Source organism: Geospiza fortis, unplaced genomic scaffold, assembly GCF_000277835.1.
Source record: "Geospiza fortis unplaced genomic scaffold, GeoFor_1.0 scaffold119, whole genome shotgun sequence".
Taxonomy (NCBI): Eukaryota; Metazoa; Chordata; class Aves; order Passeriformes; family Thraupidae; genus Geospiza; species Geospiza fortis.
The window spans coordinates 858,438-880,507 of NW_005054486.1; the positions used below are offsets into that span (position 1 = coordinate 858,438).

At 36.8% G+C, this 22,070-nt stretch overlaps 1 protein-coding gene across 1 annotated transcript in view; it reads left to right on the plus strand.

Moving 5' to 3' along the window:
- LOC102035592 (protocadherin-10) overlaps positions 1-12,702 on the plus strand; it is a 34,047-nt gene extending 21,345 nt beyond the window's left edge. The window contains exons 6-8 of the mRNA XM_031063202.1: positions 6,193-6,288; positions 8,193-8,267; positions 11,079-12,702. Of these exons, the coding sequence (XP_030919062.1) occupies positions 6,193-6,288; positions 8,193-8,227 (131 nt within the window). The 3' untranslated portion in view covers positions 8,228-8,267; positions 11,079-12,702. The remainder of the gene's footprint in view (positions 1-6,192; positions 6,289-8,192; positions 8,268-11,078) is intronic.
- The last annotated feature ends 9,368 nt before the right edge of the window (positions 12,703-22,070 follow it).

Sequence of the window (22,070 nt, forward strand, 5' to 3'; positions counted from 1 at the left end):
AGGAACGGAGGATGAATTGAAGGGCCACCATCTAATAATGCTAAGAAATCTAATGGGATTTTGGTTTTTTTTACCTTTTCTAAAAAGTCCAGTAGAGCATTATTCCCATATTTGCTGTATTTGAAATGCTGAGGTTTATTTCCTCATACCTCAAGTTTGCCATACATCACCCCAGTTAGGTAAACAAATCTTACAAGAAACTTCCTGCACCTGAAATAAACGCGTGTGCTAATTACAATATAATTGAGGGTGAGCAAGACTCTTGATGTACTTTTACTCATGATAGTAGGTTCTTTATGATCTTGAGTAAGCCATTTTTGATGATTCAACTGTTCAGGGTTTATTGCATAACTTCTGAAAGGTATTTTTATCTTACACTCACGACTGGTTCACGTTCTTCTTCTGAATATATTCCTCTTGCAGCTCCTGCTCAAGGGGAAGGACACTTGCAGAGCATTATTGCAGCAATGGAAAGGAAATGGATAGTTCAGAAAGCCAGATTAGAAAGGAATGTATAAATGTGCAAAGAAAACTTGGCTGTAGCCCAAATAAAGCCTATAAATTACATTATTTTAATCATTTTTTATGGAAGCAATGAATATAAAAAAGTGAAATATGTGTTCTTCTTTTGCTTTTAAAGCACAGGTGATAGCTATTAAATACTATTTGCTTCAATCTGTTTGTGTAACTGTGGTCTTGGAAAAAAATTAAGTGTCTGCCACTGTACAAAATACTGATTAAAAATTGTGCCCATCCTTGAGTTTACATAATATCCTTTATCTTAAATAACTCTAGAGCTCTTTCCAGCTACAGTGCAGGAAAGTAATTGGAAAAAGTTAGAAAAAATTAGTGAGTTTTATTTGAAAGAAAATTATACTTTTAATTAGTCTTAAAAATACAGAAATTCAACTGCTTCTTTTCCTCTAATGGCTGTAAAAATCTGTATTTGCCACTTCTGACTGGAATGCATAGAAGTCTCGTGTATCTTAGCTATCTCAGACTGCTGCTATATTTATTCATTTAGGTCAATTTTGGCAGTGCTTATGTGTGCTGTGCATATACCATCTGTGGAGATTTTTCTTTTTAAATGATGAGATCCCATTTTCTGTGTTCTCACCAGTGGAGTATGAAGAAGTCCGAAAAGCCTAGCAGAAAGCTTGCTTGAAACGTTAGAGTAATTCTTAAGATTAGTGTGCTGTGCTGGTTTAAAATTCCAAAATGCCTTTTGTCCCATCAGTTTGAATCCTATGCCAAAAGCAATTTAGCCACTTAGGGACACGAATCCCTCTGGGAAGCGTGGAGATGTTTGCAGTTAAGATTTTCAAAGGCACTGAAGTTATTTATTTTTGATAGGCAAAATCCTATTCATTATAAATAAATGCCTTTCTCCAATGTACAAAACCTCCTTGCTGTGACAGTCAGGAGCTGCAGAATTGTGTGTGTGCCTGATCCTGGGTCTGTGCGCAGCAAATCTTTTCCTCTCTGCGTGCCTCTGCCCAAGGAACTCCTTGGCCTGCAGAGCAGAGGCAATTATGCTTGCTTTGGGTCTTTTCCTGTACACAAATAACTGTGATTTTCCACGGTCATTTCCACTGCTTTAATTTTTAGAGGGTTTTCCTTTCCTTTTTCTTACTTTTTCTTGCCTTGACCAAAGTGGGAAAACATAGGGAAAGCCATTTAAGGAGAGCAACAAGCAAGCAGTGAGGTGGGGAAGCGCATCTGTTGATCACGTTTGGACAAGCACGCTGTAGGGATCGGTGTTGCTGTTTGTCTGGCAAGCCTGTAAACAGCTTTATTTGTGCATTAACCACTGAGAACCCACATTTCCATGCTAGTAGTCTGATGGCTGCTGCTGGGAAGTAGCTGTGAATATATTTGTTTTAGAAAACACAGCATGGCGGGGTCAGAAAAGTGAAAAATTAGGTATTGGGTACCTTTTTGGAGAGGAGGTAGGAGATGCAATAAGAATATTATTTTTAAGTTCAATACCTGTTGGAAAAACTAAATATGATGTGGATTCACTGAATCCAAACTCTTCTGAGGTAATTTGAATTCTTTATTTGTTAGGATAATGGTCTTTATTGGTGGAAGAAAACGCAATGGACATGGAGAAGCAAATTTTCAGAATTTATTTCCTAGATTCTGCCTGCAAATCACATGCCTGTATGAGTACTTGCAGGAATAAATCTGCATTTTTTGCATACACACGAACCTATCTCATATGTGTAAAGGGTGTTATTCTACATGAGATTTTTACAGGTCATCAGAAGTAATGTGGCTTAGAAAGGAAAAAGAAAGGATGCAGAGTAGATCCCCCAAAGAAGTCCAGGCATGACAGATTCCTGGTTTGGCAAGTGAGCTGAATCTTCTGACTTTATCCTTTTCACCTTCAGCATCACAGCTGCATTCAGGCCTGGAAAAAGATCCATTATGAAACTGCTTGAACACAACCTTTCTTTATTCATAAGGGACTTTATAGATGCTGATAGTGTGAATTCATCTTTTGTCAGGGTAAAATTCTGTCACTTTGTGACTTTTTTAGTTGACTGTTTGGGCTTTAATTTAACATCCATCTATGCTCAATTGGAATTCAGATGACAATTGAACAGAGCTGCACACAGCTGTGGGTATTGATAGGAACTGAGATCTGAAAAAGTTCTACCTTACAAATGAGATGCAGTAATAACTTTTTTTTTTTTTTTCTGCTCCACTTGAGATAAAGGACTGTGTGCTTTGTACTTGCACGCTTCTTTATGGCCACTCTGATGAATTAAACAGGATCCTTTCCACCACTGGAAGGTCATGGTCTGTACTCTCACACTCTCTGGCCTGTCTTTAACCTGTGTCAAGCAGCTTTATTTTTTCCCTAAGAAGTCTGGGACATGGTGCCAGGGACCTCTCCTGGAAGCAGATTGAATATGTCCACATGCTGTAGATTGCTTGATGTGGCTGAGGAATTTTAATGATGTGGGTACAAATCATTCCATTCTGGTAGTCTTAACTCTAAAGAATGGCGATGGGCAAACTTCATTTATGGATAGGAACAAGCCAATATGTGATTTTGGAAAAGAGAAGCTTTGAAAGGCTTGTGAGAAGGCTTTTTTGCACTTAAGTGTGTTATCTTGGTGAGCTGGGAAAGACTCCCTGAAATCAGAGTGTGTGTGCTGCTCATGACAAGCAGTGTGCTTTAGAAACAGAGAATAAAACATTCAGAAAAAGGAGTGGGAACATGCTTGGCAGGTCCTAATGCCAGCTAATCCCTGCTAGGAAAGAGGAATGTTGAAAAAAAACCATCATGGCAAAGATAAAAATTGGATAGGAATTCATAGTGTGATGCTGATGTAATGCTGTAATGCATGTTACCTCATGTAGGAACAAGTAAATTTAATTATTTCAGGCCAAACCCTGCATGAATAATTTAGACACCTCTGAAGGCCACCAAATGGTGATCTACATGTCTGCTTCTCCCTGGAATCTATAGGGAACTGAGGCACTTATGAGCAATTTAGGAGGAATGGTTCCTATCCCTCTTCTTCTCCCCAGGGCTCTGAAAATTTTAAGTCACATTGTAGCTGGCCTTTAATGTGTTCTGCATTGGTTAACCCTCAGACTGAAATGCTCATTTCCAGGCTTGCCAGCTTGAAAGAAATGTGTACTGCAGATTTTTGTAAGGATGCAAAATAAAAATGGTGAATTTTTAAAACAAGGAAGAGAAACAAATGGAGAAAAAGAAAAGAAGGTTGAGGAGAAGAAATTAATGTTGCGTGCATACATATAAGCAATTTTTATTAAAAAAATTAAGAAAGGAATCAAATAGGAGTTTTATTAAGCATGATACCAAAGTTGTTAGCTTATAGTGAGTTGCAAAGAATGTGAATTGGTACTACAGCATGTATGCAAGTAGAATAAGTTGTTGACAGAGAATTTGGAAATACTCTTAGGGAATATGCTCTGTGCTTTAAGTTTGACATACATACATTTGGGAGTTATTTAATAGGCCTTAACACAGAACATAATTATAAGAACTCTTGCAAATTTAAGTATTCCGTGGTTTTCTGACTTCAGTGGTGATGTCATGCGTTCTCTTTAGTGTTTTCAGGTCGATAGTATGGTTACAATAGTAGAGAAATACAAGGAAGCTTTAGTCCCACTGTATCTTGTGGAAAAAAAAATGGTCTTTTGTGTTTTTATGGTGCATTATAGAATACAGCGTAGTGCTTTTCTCTGCTGAGTTGTAGTAACTAAAAAAGCATTGTTTGGGTAGCAAATAATCAGAGCCGGAGATAAATCAAATCTGACATCTACTGTGCCTCTGGCTGTTGCTGGGGGTGGAAAAGAAAAATTCTCTGCATTTAGAACAGAAAATCAAATGCACACGAAGGGATCCTGTGTGCAGCAGAACATTGATGACAAAATCCAGGGCTTGATTCAAAAGTCAATCCCTCTTAGTCATGTGCTTGATGTAAAGCACATGTTGATTAAGGTCACTGCTTATATGAACTGGGAATTGGGTAGTTGTTCTTAAGAACTGAAAAGCTTTGGGTTTTTTGCTTTTTTTCCCCCTTTTTTCCTTTTTCGGAGGATTGGCGAAGTCCAGGTAGCAAATAAATCTCAGATCACCCATTAGCAGCAGAGAAACATTATTTCAGTGGCTGTCATGATGTGTCAGCATTTGTATCAGGCATCTCACTTCCCATAACAAAATAGTTGCATGTTCTAAACATTGAAAATACCTAAATACTTTTTAACTGTGTATTTTCCAATCTGAAAGCTAAAAGATGTGGCAATATGTGTAAATCAGCAGTTTGGTCAAAAATGCTTTTTCTAAAAATACTGAAAATCTGTTGTTGGTCTGGAACATGATGTTCAAATTTGAAAAGTGGCAGTTTTGTACTGAAGTGCAAAGGACAAACCTCTCTCCCCCTTTTCCTGGAGTGGGTAACACTGCTTGTCAGGTTTAATGCATCGTGGTCAGTGCAGTATATCCAGCACTGTCAAATTTTGGCATGGTTGAGAATCCTTCTTCCTTGAACTGATTTAAATGACTATAGACATGGAAATGTTATGCACTCAATGAAAGGAGAAAGAAAAGCAGATTACATAGTTTTCTTTAAACAAAAGACAGTTGGTTTTTTTGGGGTTTTTTTTTGCATAATCATATTTGTTCCAAGAATAAATAGATACTCTCAAACGAAGGAAAGATTTTAATGGCCTGTGGAGATTATTTATTTAGCTAAAATCAAGCCTGTTTCCAGAAAACTTTCAGTGCAGCAATAAAAACTTTGGCATTTTGGCCTACTCTCATTGATTCACAGCCTGAAGACCCGGTGCTCACAACTGGTTTTCTTGTTTCACATGAAATCTGGGTAATTGCACCCATCAGTCCCAATGCTGTGGGTTTATTTGAGAAAAAAATATTTATATCTAGGATTTTGCAGATGCCAGAAGGAGCGTTTCAGCCATACTGAATGCCACATTGTTATCAGGGGGAATAATTCTACCTTGGGGCAAATGACAGGTTCACGTGCAGGAGCTTCTCCTGCCTTGCCTGTGTTGTCACATCCTAAAGCACACAGACAGTGATCACCAAAGCCAGCAGACTCATTGACATTAGGGGAGATTTGATCTTATTTAAATATTTATCTATATTTTCAAATGCAAAAATAAGTATGTTCCATCTTTCCTCTTTTCTTTCCCCCCCCCTCCCCGAACTATTTGATATCATGCAGAGTTCAAAAGTATCACATGAATTGTGTAAAAAACTTAAACCCACAATAACTGTGTAAAAAAGTAAACCCACATTAATTGTGTAAAATTAAACATGGGCATCTGGAATTCGAGGTGTTTTATCCAAGATTTCTCTAGAGAAAACATAGATTTGAAGAACAAAATCTCTGCGCTAAAGCCTTGAAAGAAAAGGAAAAAAGTTCCCCTTAAACTTATTCGTGAGGAAAAGATATATGAGTAAAATGTTATTTTTATATTTGTGTACCAAAGTTTATTGGCCTGGATGAGACACTCTCTTTTTATAATGCCATTAATGGGATATTCATAAAATATTATTAGCAATGCTTTAGCAAACTTCTTTAAGTAATAGATCACTTTTAAAAGGAGAAAAAAAAAAAGACTTTATGGATTGCAAAATATACTGAATTGACACTTGCAGTGACTGGAATACTTTTTTATCCACAGAACATGGGTGGCAGCAGAGTAATCCCCATCCTCCATCCCCCAGCCCCAGCCCCAGCCGCGTGTCTCACCCTTTACCTGGATGCACCACTACGAAGGGTGAGGGAGCTATGGCAGTTTGCTCTGCATTCCCATTCACTTGTTGATCTCTTTCCAAAAAAAAAATAAAAATAAAACCATCCTTGCTGATATCTGAGCTCCAAGCTAACAGGGACAGCCAGGTTATTTCTGACAGAGTGCATTCTACCACTGTGCTTAGGTTTTGGTGGATTTTGCTTGGGTGGATTTAGAGCAGGAGTGCTGAACTTGCAGTCTGGTTGGTTGGTTGGACACCAGAATTACATTTTCTAGTTCTGGTGAAGCTGATGGGACTTAGTGAAGAGCCATGCTTCATATGCTACAGTTAAGATGTAGACTGTAAAGGAAACCATCAAAATATGAAGGACGATTAAAATTAACAACGCAGATTTAAACCCCACCTTGCCGTAATGCGTATGAGGTGATTAACTCCTTTTTGAAATTATCGCTCACTGCAAGTGGGCTGTTCCTGAGTGAAATGCAGGGAGTTACAGCATCCTGTGCTCCTCCATCATTTGCTCTGTTCTGTGGGGAAGGCTTGATCTGTGTGTGGCATGGTGAGGCACACAGCTCGTGCAGGGCACCCACAGGAGAAGACAGTGAGTTGAGTTATGTCATCTTTCTCCTAAGTGAAGGGGGATCAGGAGTATATCTGTAACAGCAACAGCACGCTTGTTAGAAAGAATGTTTTATTCTTTCTAATAAATAGTATTTTTTATTCTTTGGCAATTTTATTGTCTAGCAGTTCCTTTGGATCTTTAGGCTGTTGGCACTTCTAGGGGGACTCAGCAGTTGTCCTGTTGAGAGCAGGAGTAATGCTGTGGGAGCTTATGGAGCTCTTAAACACAGTCCAGAGGGAAAGGGACAATGGTTATAAAAGGTATAGGATGGGTTTATAGTATGGGTTTTCTTTTGCTGCTTGGGTTGCCAGCTGTGGAGGGAAGCACTGAGCCCTTTCCCTGTCCCCTTTAGATTGGCTAGCGCTGCTAAGCAGCAGCAAAATTTGATTTGGAGAGTTTGAAGGTGTTCCCAGCACAGGCAATCCCTTCTAGGCTTTTCCATAAGAGGAAATACTCCTGCCTGAACTCACAGTTACAAAGTAGTAATCCAACATCGAGTTTGGATGATTTGCAACAGGGTGAAAGGAAGATTTATTAAAGAGACAAGGGCTTTACACTATTTTCTGTTCATTGCTGATCCATAAGCTAGGAATAATTACTGCATACTTTACTTTCCCTTTCCTGTTTATTGTGTTAATAGTTTTAATTTCTTTTTTTTTGTTCAACTACCACTGATGTCTTTGCATGTCTTCCCTTATCAGTCTACACAGAATTAGCTCGCTGTGGATGGAAGTCTTATTAGAGTGTCTTGAGCAACAAATGAGTCTTAATATATTTTTGCCAGTTCTTATTTTATTTTATTTTATTTTATTTTATTTTATTTTATTTTATTTTATTTTATTTTATTTTATTTTATTTATTATTTTATTTTTTATTCTTTTATTTTATTTATTTTATTCCATATAAATTGTATGCATTAAGTACTCTTACTATAACACTCAAAAATCTTTGTTGTTCCAGGAAGGATCAATACAGCACCAATCCTGTACCCCAAGAATTTTAATTGTAATGCTTGTGAAACTTTAATCATCTTGCTCACCTCAAATAATATTAGAATATACGTACAATTAGTATAAATTACATTATCAGAATTATAGAACTGCTTTTGTGACTAAAGCCTTTATTCTGACTACCCATACTCACACAGATTTGAAGGTTCCCTGTGTACTAGTTTGAGAGTTTGGAACAGGTGATAAAATAGGGATGCAAGAGAGAGCTGTGATCTCAGAGGAGATATTAGGCACCAGAAATGATGGTGTTCTTGTTCCAGCTCTTACACTGACTGTGATACTTCCATTTCTATAGCACTTGCCATCTCTGGATCTCAAAGTGGATTATAAAGAATAGTGATTTAAACCTTCCTGCACCTCTAGGAGATAGGTAATTTATTTTATTTTATTTTATTTTATTTTATTTTATTTTATTTTATTATTTTATTTTTTATTCTTTTATTTTATTTATTTTATTCCATATAAATTGTATGCATTAAGTACTCTTACTATAACACTCAAAAATCTTTGTTGTTCCAGGAAGGATCAATACAGCACCAATCCTGTACCCCAAGAATTTTAATTGTAATGCTTGTGAAACTTTAATCATCTTGCTCACCTCAAATAATATTAGAATATACGTACAATTAGTATAAATTACATTATCAGAATTATAGAACTGCTTTTGTGACTAAAGCCTTTATTCTGACTACCCATACTCACACAGATTTGAAGGTTCCCTGTGTACTAGTTTGAGAGTTTGGAACAGGTGATAAAATAGGGATGCAAGAGAGAGCTGTGATCTCAGAGGAGATATTAGGCACCAGAAATGATGGTGTTCTTGTTCCAGCTCTTACACTGACTGTGATACTTCCATTTCTATAGCACTTGCCATCTCTGGATCTCAAAGTGGATTATAAAGAATAGTGATTTAAACCTTCCTGCACCTCTAGGAGATAGGTAAGCAATATTATTCCCATTTTACAGATGGAGAAATTGTGATACAGAGAGGCTTAGTGTTTGTTATTTAAAAGCTTATTTATGAACACACATGCATGCACACACAGAGAACTGGAAACAGATGTCAGAACTTTCATTGCTCTCTTTTTTAAGTTGAGTCCACCCTCCTTTCCATTTAACCTCTCTGATTTATATTCCCCATCTGTAAAAAGACGGAAACTGGTATAGACATGCAGAGATTTGCTTGCACATAAATTTCTGTGCAGAACCAGAAAAAAAGCCAAAAGTTGCCTTCAAAATCCAATGTTTTTTATGTGTTGCCAGAGGATATTTTAAGATTTGGTACAACAATTTTTGTAGGTGGGGAGAGTTGCAGTAGTTCTGCAACTTAAATGCATAATATTTAGTTATTGCTATAAAAGGGTTTGATTGTTTTGTAACATAAGCATGTTAACTGGAGATTAAAAATTTCCAAATGCATCAATTTACCTGGCAGGAGGCCAGACACAGCCAGTAACTCAGTCTCTGCATTATCTGGAAGATGGTGCCACATCAGTACACTGTGTCAGGCAGCAGTGGGGCAGTGGTGCTGCACAAAATCAGTGATTGCCCCAGCTGCATCTGTGCTTATCTTCCTCCCAGCAAAGTCCTCCTGTGTCTGTAGTGCAGCACGAGTTCCCCAGTGGCAGACACCAATCTAGACAACTATGCCGAAATATTCACGAGAGAACTGAAATTACGACTGAACTTTGGGGAAAAAAGTTTTAAAGACCCAGTATACGCCTTGTTATTTTTTTCTACCGTTATTGGAATGATTGTTTCTTGTAATATTAAAAAAATATACTTTAAAAGATATTTGGATACTGGATTAATCTGATCATTCACTGCATCATGAAGGTTTTGATCTCATTATTCTTAAAAGCATTGTTTAAAAAACATCTTGCAGAAGCTTTTAAAAATCCTTTCTAATTCTGCAACTAATTTGCTACAGAACTGAAACATTGAAAACCTCATCTATTAGATGCTTTATTTTTAACAGCACATCTGGCAAATTTCTGTATGTTGAACAGACAGCTTATGCAGAAATGTTTTTCACATTTTCCTGTGTGCACCCTGTAGCATAGGCAGGTTAGATTAGACAAACATCCAACACGCACAGTAGCATTTTCCTGTAAGTAATCTTCCTTGTGATACAGCACCCAGATTTCATACCTTTACTGGTGAATATATATCTAGGAAATAAGTATGGCTAAAGTATATATTCATGTTAAATGGAACGGAGACTGGATGTGTTTATGTGGCATCAACCTGTGCACGATTCAAAGATCCATTTGAAAGTTAAGATTCCTTTTTGTTTCAGCTGTTGAACTTCACACAGAGAAGCAGACTGAATTGCAGGTAGGGATTTAGTTGATTTGGAGCTAAGGTAACACCTGATTTTATCACTCTTAAGTTTTACCAGATAAGAGTGGTGCTGATGCTAATTATAATACTTGAGTAAGTGAGTTAGTTTAATGTGTGACTGAGATCAGAATTTAACCTGGGGTCTTCCTGAAAGCTGGTACAAATCACTTGTTACTTTTGCTCCCAATTACAGTTAAATTAACCAGTGTCTTGAGGTAATGCAGCTACTGCAGCTGGTGGATTAGGATATGGCTTTGCTAATGCATTGACCTTCTTCATCTGTGTTACATGAGTTAATTTTCAGCCTGACAGTAAATGCTGAAATTTGAATTGTAGCACTAATGCACCATTTTTTTAATCTGTCAAACCAGACTGAGGGGTCATTTAGTGATGAGGATAATGGTTCACTTTGAAAGAGAAGGAAAACTAGCTTCTGAATTTTAGGGGGCATTCTAGATCTTGCTTCAAAAAACAAGCTGAACTAGGGGAAAATTAGCCTGTGACATTCGAGTAATACTTCACCTGTAAGTCTGAATATTTGCCTTATCCTTATACTGATTCTGTACAGGCACATTGGAATATTTGCCATGACAAGTTAGACAGAATAATAAAACAGCCTATGAAATTTGGTATTCAGGCTATCAAGCCTCAAAAAGAGGCTTTCTCTGAAAAGTGAATCAACATTAAACTGTTTGCTGTAATGGGAATTTCCAGCCTCAGTTTGTGACAAGTTTTGATTGTTTCTCTGCACCCTAAGAAACCCTAAACCTAACAACTGTTGGAGACTGAATTTTTTATTTTTGTTCCTCTCAGAAGTGTCTTTCTTTCTCTCCTGCAGCACGGAAAAGGATATGCTAGTCACTTCTACAGGACTTACCTGAAGCAGCATGATTTGCACAAAAGAAAGTCGACCAACAAAAAAGCATCAGCTTTCAACTTCATTATCTTGGCCATCCAGTTCTGTGTAACTGAAGGATTTGTGTGCTGTTGGAGACATCCTGGCCAACTATAGGACCTAATTGCTCTCAGCAGGCCTGAGAAATGAGTTGAAATGTGTAGAACTGTAGAAACTTCAGAGGCAACTGATCTTGCCTCTCTGATCAGTGTGTGCCTGTTTACAGCACTATATATCTTTCTCTCTCCAAAATGTCACTGAGCCCTTTAGATGTTTATATTCACCACAAAAAGCCAATCGTACAGATAAAAGAGATGTGCATTATAAATGCAATATCACTGTTTTAAACTTGACTGTTTTATATTATTTTTGTGTGATCAAGTGTTCCCCAAACTATTCCAACTTTACAAGAGAGATTGTGATCATGTTCTTTTCACCTGTGGGTCATAAAAATGTTGTTAATCTGAAGACCCACAAAATTATCAAAGACATTTCTGTAGTTTATACACCGTGTTGCAAAGTGTTTACTGTACTATTTCAAAGCTTCTAAATAAATATAAAATATATATATATTATATTATATATAATTTTCCGAAAAACGTGGTACAACTTAGTTGATTTTTAAATGGATTCATACAGTCTACACCATACACTAAAGCGAGAAGATAATTCAGGGTTCCTAAGCTATCCTTGCTAAAAGCAAAAATAAAAATAAACCTTTAATAGTACTTCCCCAAAATTCGTATTTTGGTCGATCCTGTTTTTCTTGTTTTAAAAAAAGAAAAAAAAAAAAGCAAAGCTGTAAGCAACAACATTTTGTCTAAAAAGTTGTGAGGAATTTTCAATGCCAAAGATGCAGCTGTCAATATTACCCCAATGAGCGCTATGTACTATCAGAGGTATAAACCACTCTCCATTATTTTGGTTATGTTTCTATGGTTTTTAATTTGGAATCACAAAAAATCTTTTCTAAGGCTCTATAAATTCACCTGTATATGTTGTTAAAAAGAACACTGGGTGTCTGTACATTTTGCAATGTAAGATATAATGTAAGTGAAGTATTTTAAGAAAATCATCCCAAGCTCATAAATATGTATACATACATACATAAATACATACACACACACACACAAACACCCACACATCTCTCTTTAACATAGTTTTGTGAAACTATACAAATATATTGCCTAAAAATATTTCTCTTGTGGCTAGGAATAGTTGTTGATAGAATTCAAATTACAAAGGCAAAGCGTATGCCAGACTCTTTTATCACAAAGGAGATTTCCAATTAGGAACATGGCACATTCTCAGCTGACCCCTGTCCCATGGGAGTTCAAATGGTGTTGGCCACCGTCTTTGTTGGGAAAAGGATTAAGCCCTTGCATATAATCTTTATGTTCTGTAATAATTCTGTGGTCTGAAACAGTATCTTAGAGCGTTTCTTTTCTATGAAATATTGAAAAAAGTAAAATTTCGAAGGTAAAGTTTAAAACTACTTTCATGTCCATGGAGTTTAAGTACCATTTACTAAATGTAAAAATCTAGTAAAATTTTTTTCTTTTTTTTTTTTTTGTGCTGTGATTTTTTTTTCCCTTACTGTACCTTAATACATCAAATAATGAAAGCGAATGAGAGCACACCTTGTTGTCAGCCAATGCCTAGCCAAATTCAAACCAATTCCTTCTGATGATTCAATATTAAGTAAAACGAGAGCAAATGTTTCATTGGTTGCAGTGGGATTTGGGTCATGCCATTATTTTGGAATTCTGTTGTCCCCACCAATGCTGCCATGGGATGAATGTGTGAGAGGTCACTGCTATGTCATAACAGAATTTGGGTTTCTTATCTTTGTTTGCTGGTTCTGGGGTTTTTTTGTTCTCTGTAATGACAGTTTCTATTAGATAGGAATATATAAATCACCTGTATGAAAGTCATCTTGCTGTGGATCCAAATATACACAGGGAATCCAACATTCCTGATCAAATTCCACGAGTTCTTTGTACAACTAGTGGACTGGGCCCTGCCGTTGTTAATTTAATATTCCAAACAAAATAACAGGCTCGTTAAACACTTTAATGTGCACACCTAGCACGTTTGTATAACGACAAATTGTTTCGTGAGATCCTTTTAAAAATGTGTTTTATAAAAAACCTAATTCAAAAATCCCCCAAACAGCTTCAATAGCTATTGATTTGAGCAAATACAACACTGCAATGTTCCTCCTGCTCTAGGTAGCAGACCCTTTAGTTGCCTACAGGCTTCATTTATTTTATGAAGAAAAGCAATGGAACTTGTGACAAATATTTCATTTAAAGGAGATTGCTAGATTCTTGTTTCTGCTTTTAGAGCAAGCAATCCCTTGCCATTCTGAAACCTGTTTCTAATTAAGTTTTTAATACAGACATATCTTGTAATTTATGGTTGTTTTTTGGTCTCTGGGAGGAAAAGGAAATTGTTTTACTTTCTATTTCATGGACAGCCAAAGTGTTTCTATTTAATGAAACTCTCTTCACATCTTGCATGCAATTTTTTTCATTTTTCTCAAAAATTATTACCCATATCATGTCCTGTCATTCATTTCCAAAACTGAACTCTTTCCATCAAGTATGATATACATACAGATTTATTCATCTTTTTTTTTTATTATTCTAATTTAATGTTAAATACCATTGGCATTGGTCCATATATACGCAGAAATCCTTTCTAAGTTCACTGGGATGAACTCAGGAAAAGGAAGGAAGAAGTAGTACAAGGAAAAGGAAGGACTGAAGTAGTACAGCCTGAGCTTTTGGGATGAAGCTGTAGCTCCTGCTGGTTCCCCTTGCTCACTGTGAGTTTGGGTGCACTGACATTTGCTGGCACATTCCTTGGGACACATTAAATCCCAGTACGTAGCTGCTGTCCCAAGAGGAGGGCAAACTGGGCAGTGCAGAGGCTCAGTTTGTGCTGTTCCTTTGTTTTGGTGGGCAGCTGGCCACCTCCCTTTGAAATTGCCTTGTTCAGCATCTCCCAAATATCCCATGACACTGCTGGGAGCAGGGACAGGTCTGTAAATGCCTTCAGACCTCTTCTCAGTGTGTGTGTGTGTGCCTCCTCCTCTGAGCACAGGTGATGCAAATATTGAGGGACTCTCATCTGTACATCGGACCCAAGAGTGAACTGAAAGTGATCAGGAAACGTTTAGGTTGGGTGTTAAGGGGAAAGATTGATACCCATAAAACTGACATGAGGAAGGTTTTGGGATCTCCTTCATTGTAGGTTTTCAAGGACAGTGCAAAAAAACAAACAAAAAAAAACCACCTGTAATGTAAGGGATGATATAAGTGTACTTAAAGTTGCCTCAGAGAAAAAGCACAGAGAAGGCTCTCAGTCCTGTTGTTCTGTAATGTTCCTGGTGGGGCATGCTGAGCTTTGGTTAATCTGTGCACAGCTGTAGGGATGAGAATGTTCTATCCTTCAATTAGTTATTGGAAGCAATATTTAATGTCTCCATTTACCATTTATGAGCATAATAGAGCAAGCTGCCTGTGAGAATAGCTGTCTTTGGAGTAAATTAGAGTTCAAGCAGAGAAGACAGGGTCTTATAAAAGATGACAATATGGAATCAGGTCTGTGAATCCTTTTTTTTTCTTTTTTAAACTCCTGATTTAGATATGTAGCAATAGATTTCTAAGCAGCTTGCCTATTCAAATTCTTCAAAATCAAGCTTCAGTTTCTTCCAAAACTTAGAAATACTAAAACGTTTCACTACTTGAAATTGAATTCCAATTTTTTGAAGCAAGTTTTTGCTAACATGCTTATTGAGGGAAGGTATTTCCATGAACATATCCTTAAATTACTGGAAGAAGGTGTAGTAATTTAAGTAGGTTTTTTTTTTCATTAGTGTTGTTACAAAATTAGGTGAAATTAAATGCACAGATAAATACAATTTGTAAAGATTCCTGCATTATAGACTCTATATAGTTGTGGGGGAGATACGTGTGTGTGTGTGTGTGTGTAACTATAGTTCAAATTCTGGGAAGTTACCATGGGATTTTTTTCTTACATCTCCTATCAGTAAATGTAAACAAAAGGGTAGAAACACATGTTAGGGTACTACAAAACAAGACTTGTTCCTTAGTGTAGACTGGAGTTTTGCATTCAAGAATTAAATTCTTCATGTGTTATACCCCCAATCAAGCACACAACTCATTTTCTCTTTACTTCCAAAATGTTACCTGCTCATAGAAGGGTTTTTTTTTTTTCATTCTTTTTTTAAAGTAATATCATTCCTCAGGGTAAAGGGTGGATAAATAGATAGTCTTCCTAGGCTGATAAATTGCAATTGCAATTTTGCAAGGCTGTTAAATATTTGTATGTCTTACCTGGAGAAAGCCGATCGTAACCTGCCACTGTTCCATGTTCTTCTAGTCTCAAGTTTTATGGCATTTGGACTTGTGAATTAAAACCTGTACAAAGGTGTAGGGGCCAAAATAAGCATCTTTGATGTACATTTAGGTATTGCAATTTGATTGCAAAAAATTGGCATCAGATGTCTATAAAGGGTAGAAAGTTGTTTATTCTGTTCTGTTTGCAGTAATGTAAAAGACAGCCAGTAGGACTTTAATATAATATTGTGCTATGACAAATTCTGAAACTGTGAGTCAAATCCTTTGCACTGATCCCTACAATCATTGATCAAGTTCTTCTTAAAGAGCTCCTTCATTTTATTTTGTCTCTAAGAAATGGATACATATATATATATATAAACGAATATACACAGCCATTACAATCCATTGTTGAGCATCTGTGTTTTTGTAGATATCCTCATATGTAAGAAATAAGCAAGAACTAACTTGGACAGATTTCTTGAACTGAAATTGTTTTTGAATTTGAATTTGTTAATAAAGTTCATGATATTGACAGACATCAAGAAAAATGAAATCTCTGTGGGTGTAGCTCTCCAGAAGGCAAACGCTTCACTTAGGAAGCATCCTGTCAAAAAACTGTATAAATGCAACTGCTGGAAATCTTGCTGAGTCAAGATGAAAGATGCTGTGCTAAAGCTTTCTTGTTCACTGTGTCAGCACTGATTAAAGTGTCCTCTGGATGGTAACCACTTTAGGCAAGCAGAAGATATCAAAAATTGCAAGCAGGATTGAGATAATGTTTACCATTCCTGTGGAAGAGAGACACAGACAAATCGGTGAATATATATTGAAATGCTGATCTATATCATACAATATGGAAAAAAACAGTTAAATCAAACATTTAAGAAAAGTGAATGCTTTCAAATACATGCACTTCAAAGACTAAAGTTCATCTGATGCTCAACATAGAAGCATATTTTGGGTAACTCTGATTTGCACTAACCCTGGAGAGCGATGTATTGTATGACAAAGCCTTACCACTGTGTGATAAAGGGAATGTAACCAAACCAACCTTAATTTATAGAAATCTTGGATCCAAACATTCAGGCTGCAAAACTGAGCTGTATTTTATATGCATCAGAGCCTAATTCCATTAAAGGCAGTGGCCCAAGTTGCAGTGATATGAAGGAGAGCAAAAAGAAGTTTTAGTTTCTTTCTTTATGCATTTTTTAAGCAAGAGCAGCCTGCAATAAAATTATTTGACATCAGAAAAAGGGAAACTTCACTGGCTTTGCTTTTAAAAAAGCTGCACAATCCAGTTTGGAAATTTGAAACTTTGGACGTGGCTATGTGTCAATGTAAAACAGGTATTTCTCATAATTTTGTCTCAAAGCAAAATAACACAGAATATAAATGAAGTGATATAAATGTTTAGGTTTTCTATTAAGATAAAGACAGAAATGCAGTCCTGAAAAGACTTATTCATGTTTTTAATTTGCAGAAGTTCAGACAACTAAAAATTCATTGGAACAGAGTATTCTTACACTGTCCTAGTTGTTGGTTGAAAATGTGAGCAAAACAAGCAAAAGAAAATCAACCTCAACCTCATGGATGTTTCAGAAGGTTTTGCTCTGGAGGGTAACAGATCCTAAGAACATTATCTCCTTTCAGACTTGGCTGAAAGATGTTTCCTATCATCTTTGCTGGTCTAACATACTTGGAGTGTAAAAGCAGCCCTCTGAATGGTTTGCACGTTCACCTCAGTGGAGAATTCTCATTTGTTGAGAATAATCTGGAAAAATGACCTAGATGAAGCCTGATGTCAAAATTGCCTAGTAATTCCATGCCCATCACTACAGCTTTTCTAGCCAGGTATCAGAATAATTTAAGGCTGAAATGTTTTGGGATGCTGATGGAAAAGCAGTGGTGTGGCACTGTTCCTATGTGGAAAAAAAAAGAGAGAGAGAACATTCTCTGCTCTTCCTAGTCTCACAGACATCATTAATTGATACTTAAATAGTGTTTTGTTCAGGAACATAAATATCACAAAAGGAGAAGGATTTCACCATGAAAGCAACATATTTGTTGTGGCTTGTGCTATATAAAAAAAAAAAAAAAGGAATGGTGCAAGCAAACATTCTCATTCTCAACCCCCTGAAGATGAGGCTAAATGATGCCCTTGGAGCTCACAGCCATTCAGTTTTTGAGAGAGGCTCTGTTTAATTTATATTCTGGCTGTCAACAAAGAAAGAAAAGAGAGACTGTGCTGGAAGTTAAAGATAGGTAATTAATATAATCTGAGGGGAAAATGCAATATACCTTGTAATAACATCATTAAACCTCACTGAGCTGCCTGAAACGATCTGTTGAAAATTAAACAAACAAGCAAACAAAACCCCCAAAACAAAAAATAAATCTCTTTCTTGGCACTGCAGGTACACATTTACATTAGATCACAGCTAAGCTGACTGAATTAAAATGAGGTATATATGGGAGGGATCATATTTTCCTTACACCTGTTTCCAGGGGATGGGAAGGGGGGCAATCCTGGCATCCAGCACCTCCTTGGGGACAGGAACATTCTGGAACATTCCTCATCCTATGGTGAAAATTCAAGAATTTACAGCTTTACTTCCAGATGTATTAACATATATTCTTCTTCAAATAAAACTTTTTCAAGGATGATACTTCACCGTGCTTTTGACCATTTGTGTCAGCTATTTTTGAGGGGTCCCTGTCATTAGGAATAGTTAAGTAATAGGCTTACCAGTCTAACTTAAATTTTCCTTTATAATTATAGATGGAGTTCAAGCAGCCCTTATCACATAGAAACTGTGATGAAGGCCCCCAGGTTTAATTTTGCTACTTTGATTCCTGTTGTCACTCCCTGTGTTACAACACAGGGAATTCATTTAATTTTATTATTAAAGAAATACAGTTTTGTTCTATTTAGTACGGCTGATCTAAGAAGTACCCCTTAATTAGGAAAAGATTGAGGCAAAATCAAGTAGCTAGCTGTTTTTTTCTTGTATAAATAATTTCCAGACCTACCACTGTTCAAGAAGAACATAAAATGCAGTAACAGAAAATATTTGAAGTCTGCACTTTGATTCACTGGACTAGGGAAATTGCTTTCCTGTTTCCTTTCTATCTGGAGTAAACTGGAAACCACTGTTTGCATGCAAACTTTTTAGGTGTTTAATTCTTCATTCACAGATTTAAATCTACTGCTTTACCGAACACGTTGCTAATATTCACAGATTTATAGCTTCAGGGGGAAAAAAAATAAACAAACTCAAAACATCTTATGTTCTCATCCCAAATATAACTTTCAGCCCTGGAAAATATATGGAAATTGAAAAAAAAATATTTTAAAGATGGATATTTTTATTGATAGATTTTTTAAGATAGATTTTTGAAAATAGATTTATTTGCTGCTGTTCTGTGTGGTTCATATCCTTTATTAATAACCAAAATATAGCCCAGTGTTATGACAGATGCCTGCATCACTATCCTTATTTTCCTGAGGCACAACTGAGAAACTTCATACTGCAGAGGTGGGAGCAAAACCTAATTCCTAAATCAAAATAATAAGATAAAAAAAAACACCACAACAGTCATTATGCAAGAAAATAATGTAAAATCACATGGGTGCTACCATGCTGAACTCTCCCCACATCCAGGTTAATGAGCTAACTAGCAGTCTGGAGAGCAATCTGCAATTTGGTGCCCTTGGTCTCTCTGTCAAAAGAATATATAATTATTCTTTTCAAAATGGGACAGCTTCAAAGAGAAAAATGAAGAGCTCTTCATCTTTCCACTCGGAGCCTAAATCCTTTTGGATTTGATGATTAGGGAGGGTTGGGAAAAGGAAATTGGGTTTAGAGCCCATCATATTAAAGAAGCATTTGTCCTCAGCAGCCAAGATTATGAGCAAATACTATGATCATATGGCATAAAAAGGGCCTCTGGCAGCATTTCTTTGTCTGGTAGTTTTCTGCTCAATACTTTTGTTTCTGCAAACACCTATAAACAGGATCCTGTTTCTGTTAAGATGTTTGTTAAGGTGTTAAAGACTAGACACCTAAGGTTTCCTGGGCAGATGGTCTGACTTCTGGAATATTTTACCAGGATGTGAGAAATCTGCATTCAGTTCTTTCCACCTCATGTGATTTCTGCATCCACACCCAGCCTAGGATAATTTCTAAACAGCAAGTTAGAGGATTCTCTCCTTCTCTACTGCTGCAGTCTGCAAGAGCATTTCAACACCTCTTGCACATTTGCCACCTCCCATGGCTTACCACTGATTAAACACAGACTCATTTTCTTGCTCTCCAGTGAGTGTGTGATACTGTGCAAGAAGTTTTACTCAGTAGCTGCTTGTAGATGACACAGAGAGTGGCAGTAGGTGTATAACAGAGAGCTTTCTGTTCTTCCAAAGGGAGAGATCAAGAATAAACCACCCCTGAAATGCTGGTCATGTAGATGAATGTCTTACCAGAAAATATTTGGACATAGCAGTGGCAAGGGCTGTGACCGTGTTCACAGGGGTCTGAGGATGAGGGAAGAGATGAGGATCTGACTCCATGTTTCAGAAGGCTTGATTTATTATTTTATGATATATATTATATTAAAACTATACTAGAAGAATAGAAGAAAGGATTTCATCAGAAGGCTAGCAAAGAATAGAATAGCAAAGAATGATAACAAAGGCTCTGTCTCAGACTCTCTGTCCGAGCCAGCTGACTGTGATTGGCCATTAATTACAAACAACCAACATGAGACCAATCACAGATCCACCTGTTGCATTCCACAGCAGCAGATAATCAATGTTTACATTTTGTTCCTGAGGCCTCTCAGCTTCTCAGGAGGAAAAAATCCTAAAGGAAAGGATTTTTCATAAAAGATGTCTGTGACAAAGGGCAGTCTAAAAATGCTACACTGAGAGCGTGCATTGCTGGGAAGGACTTACTCGGTATTTACTCAGCAAGCGTTGAAAAGTTCAGAGATTCTGGACAATTGAATGCATTTTCTGCAAGGTCTGTCCTGAGTCACCCTGTTGATGACAACAAAATTGCCATACCTGTTGAGTTGTTTCCCTGGAACAAGTGCCTGCACTCCAGCATCATAAACTGCAAAGGCACAGACAAGACACAAAGTAAGAATGTGGCTCACAGAACTGCTGGTAGAAAAGAGGATTTGCCCACCCCTCAGGGCCCAGGGTTGGGGCTGTCTCCACCTGCTCTCTGCTTGGGAGAGTGGGATTTACCTTGTCCTGCCACCCTTGGGGAGGCCCATCCCCAAAGCACCCTGACATGAGGCAGTCATTGCTCCCAAATCTCTTTCCTTGCAGCAGGATCAGCACTTTGAAGCCATTACCAATACAGGTTGACCTAACCTATTCCTAGAGACTGTGATAAAGCAGGCATGATACGGCTCCATTGTGAAAGGGAGATCCCAAACGTGGTGGAAAAAGAATATTTCATTTTAAGATGCAGCTTTGTTTTGATAATTTTATTTATTTAATTGTTGTATTATTATGAAATACTAGAGTATTTAGATTGCAAAATACTAGTTGTTTCAAATAAATCAAACAAGAATGTTTCCTGTGCATATGTTGTCGCTAATATTACTCGAGGTCTTCACTTTACATACTTGGTCCTGGCTTGCTCTTACAAAGGAAAATCTTGCAGACATGTAACAGAGCTCTGTCTTCCTCTTTACCCAATTTCCCCCCTTTCTGAGACATTAAATTGGCCTGACCAAGTACTTTGAAAAAATAAGACAATGGGAGACATATGGAAAGGATTTCATTTAAAGAATTTTGTGCACTTGTTGTGCAGGTAAAATCCTACTTCAATTCCTGTTTTATCCAAATAAACCAAGGAGCATAAAAGTACATTCTTAGCCCAATACAGGTCAACATCTTGCTCTGACAGGTCCATTGTAAACAGGGCAAATTGATTCATTAATCAAAATACTAAATATCTATGCAGAACTACAATGGTATATTTCTATTTTATAAATATATATATATATATAAGAATTATGAGACAAGTGAAACCTGAAATAAGACCCCAGAGAAATACAGTGAATAGCACAAATATAATTTAAACAGATGAGGAACTACTTACATTTTTAAAAGCTATGTTGAATCATAGCCTGAGTTATTATGTGAATTGGGTTGAAATGTACTCCGTATTTTGGAAGGCTTTGAAAGAACTTAGACACAGCTCATAAGCTGCCTCACATAATATATATTATATTATAATAGATATTTATATATAATAACTAATCAATGAATGCAAACTGAATTAAACAGTGAGATATGGGGTTGTCCCTCTCAAAGGCGTAGCACAGAGCTCGCAATCTAGGGAAGAAGAATTATTTTTACTAATATGAAAAAGCATCTGAATGAATCACTCTGCATTCTTGAGATAGGCTGATTATACTAGAAGTTTGTCACTTTGTCATCAGCCATCCAGACTGCATTAGATTATATCATTCCAGATTGTAGTATTAGAAGTAGAGATCTCTTTTTGCTCCCATCCTATTCCCAGGATTTTTGCTCCCTTAGGGCTTTCAG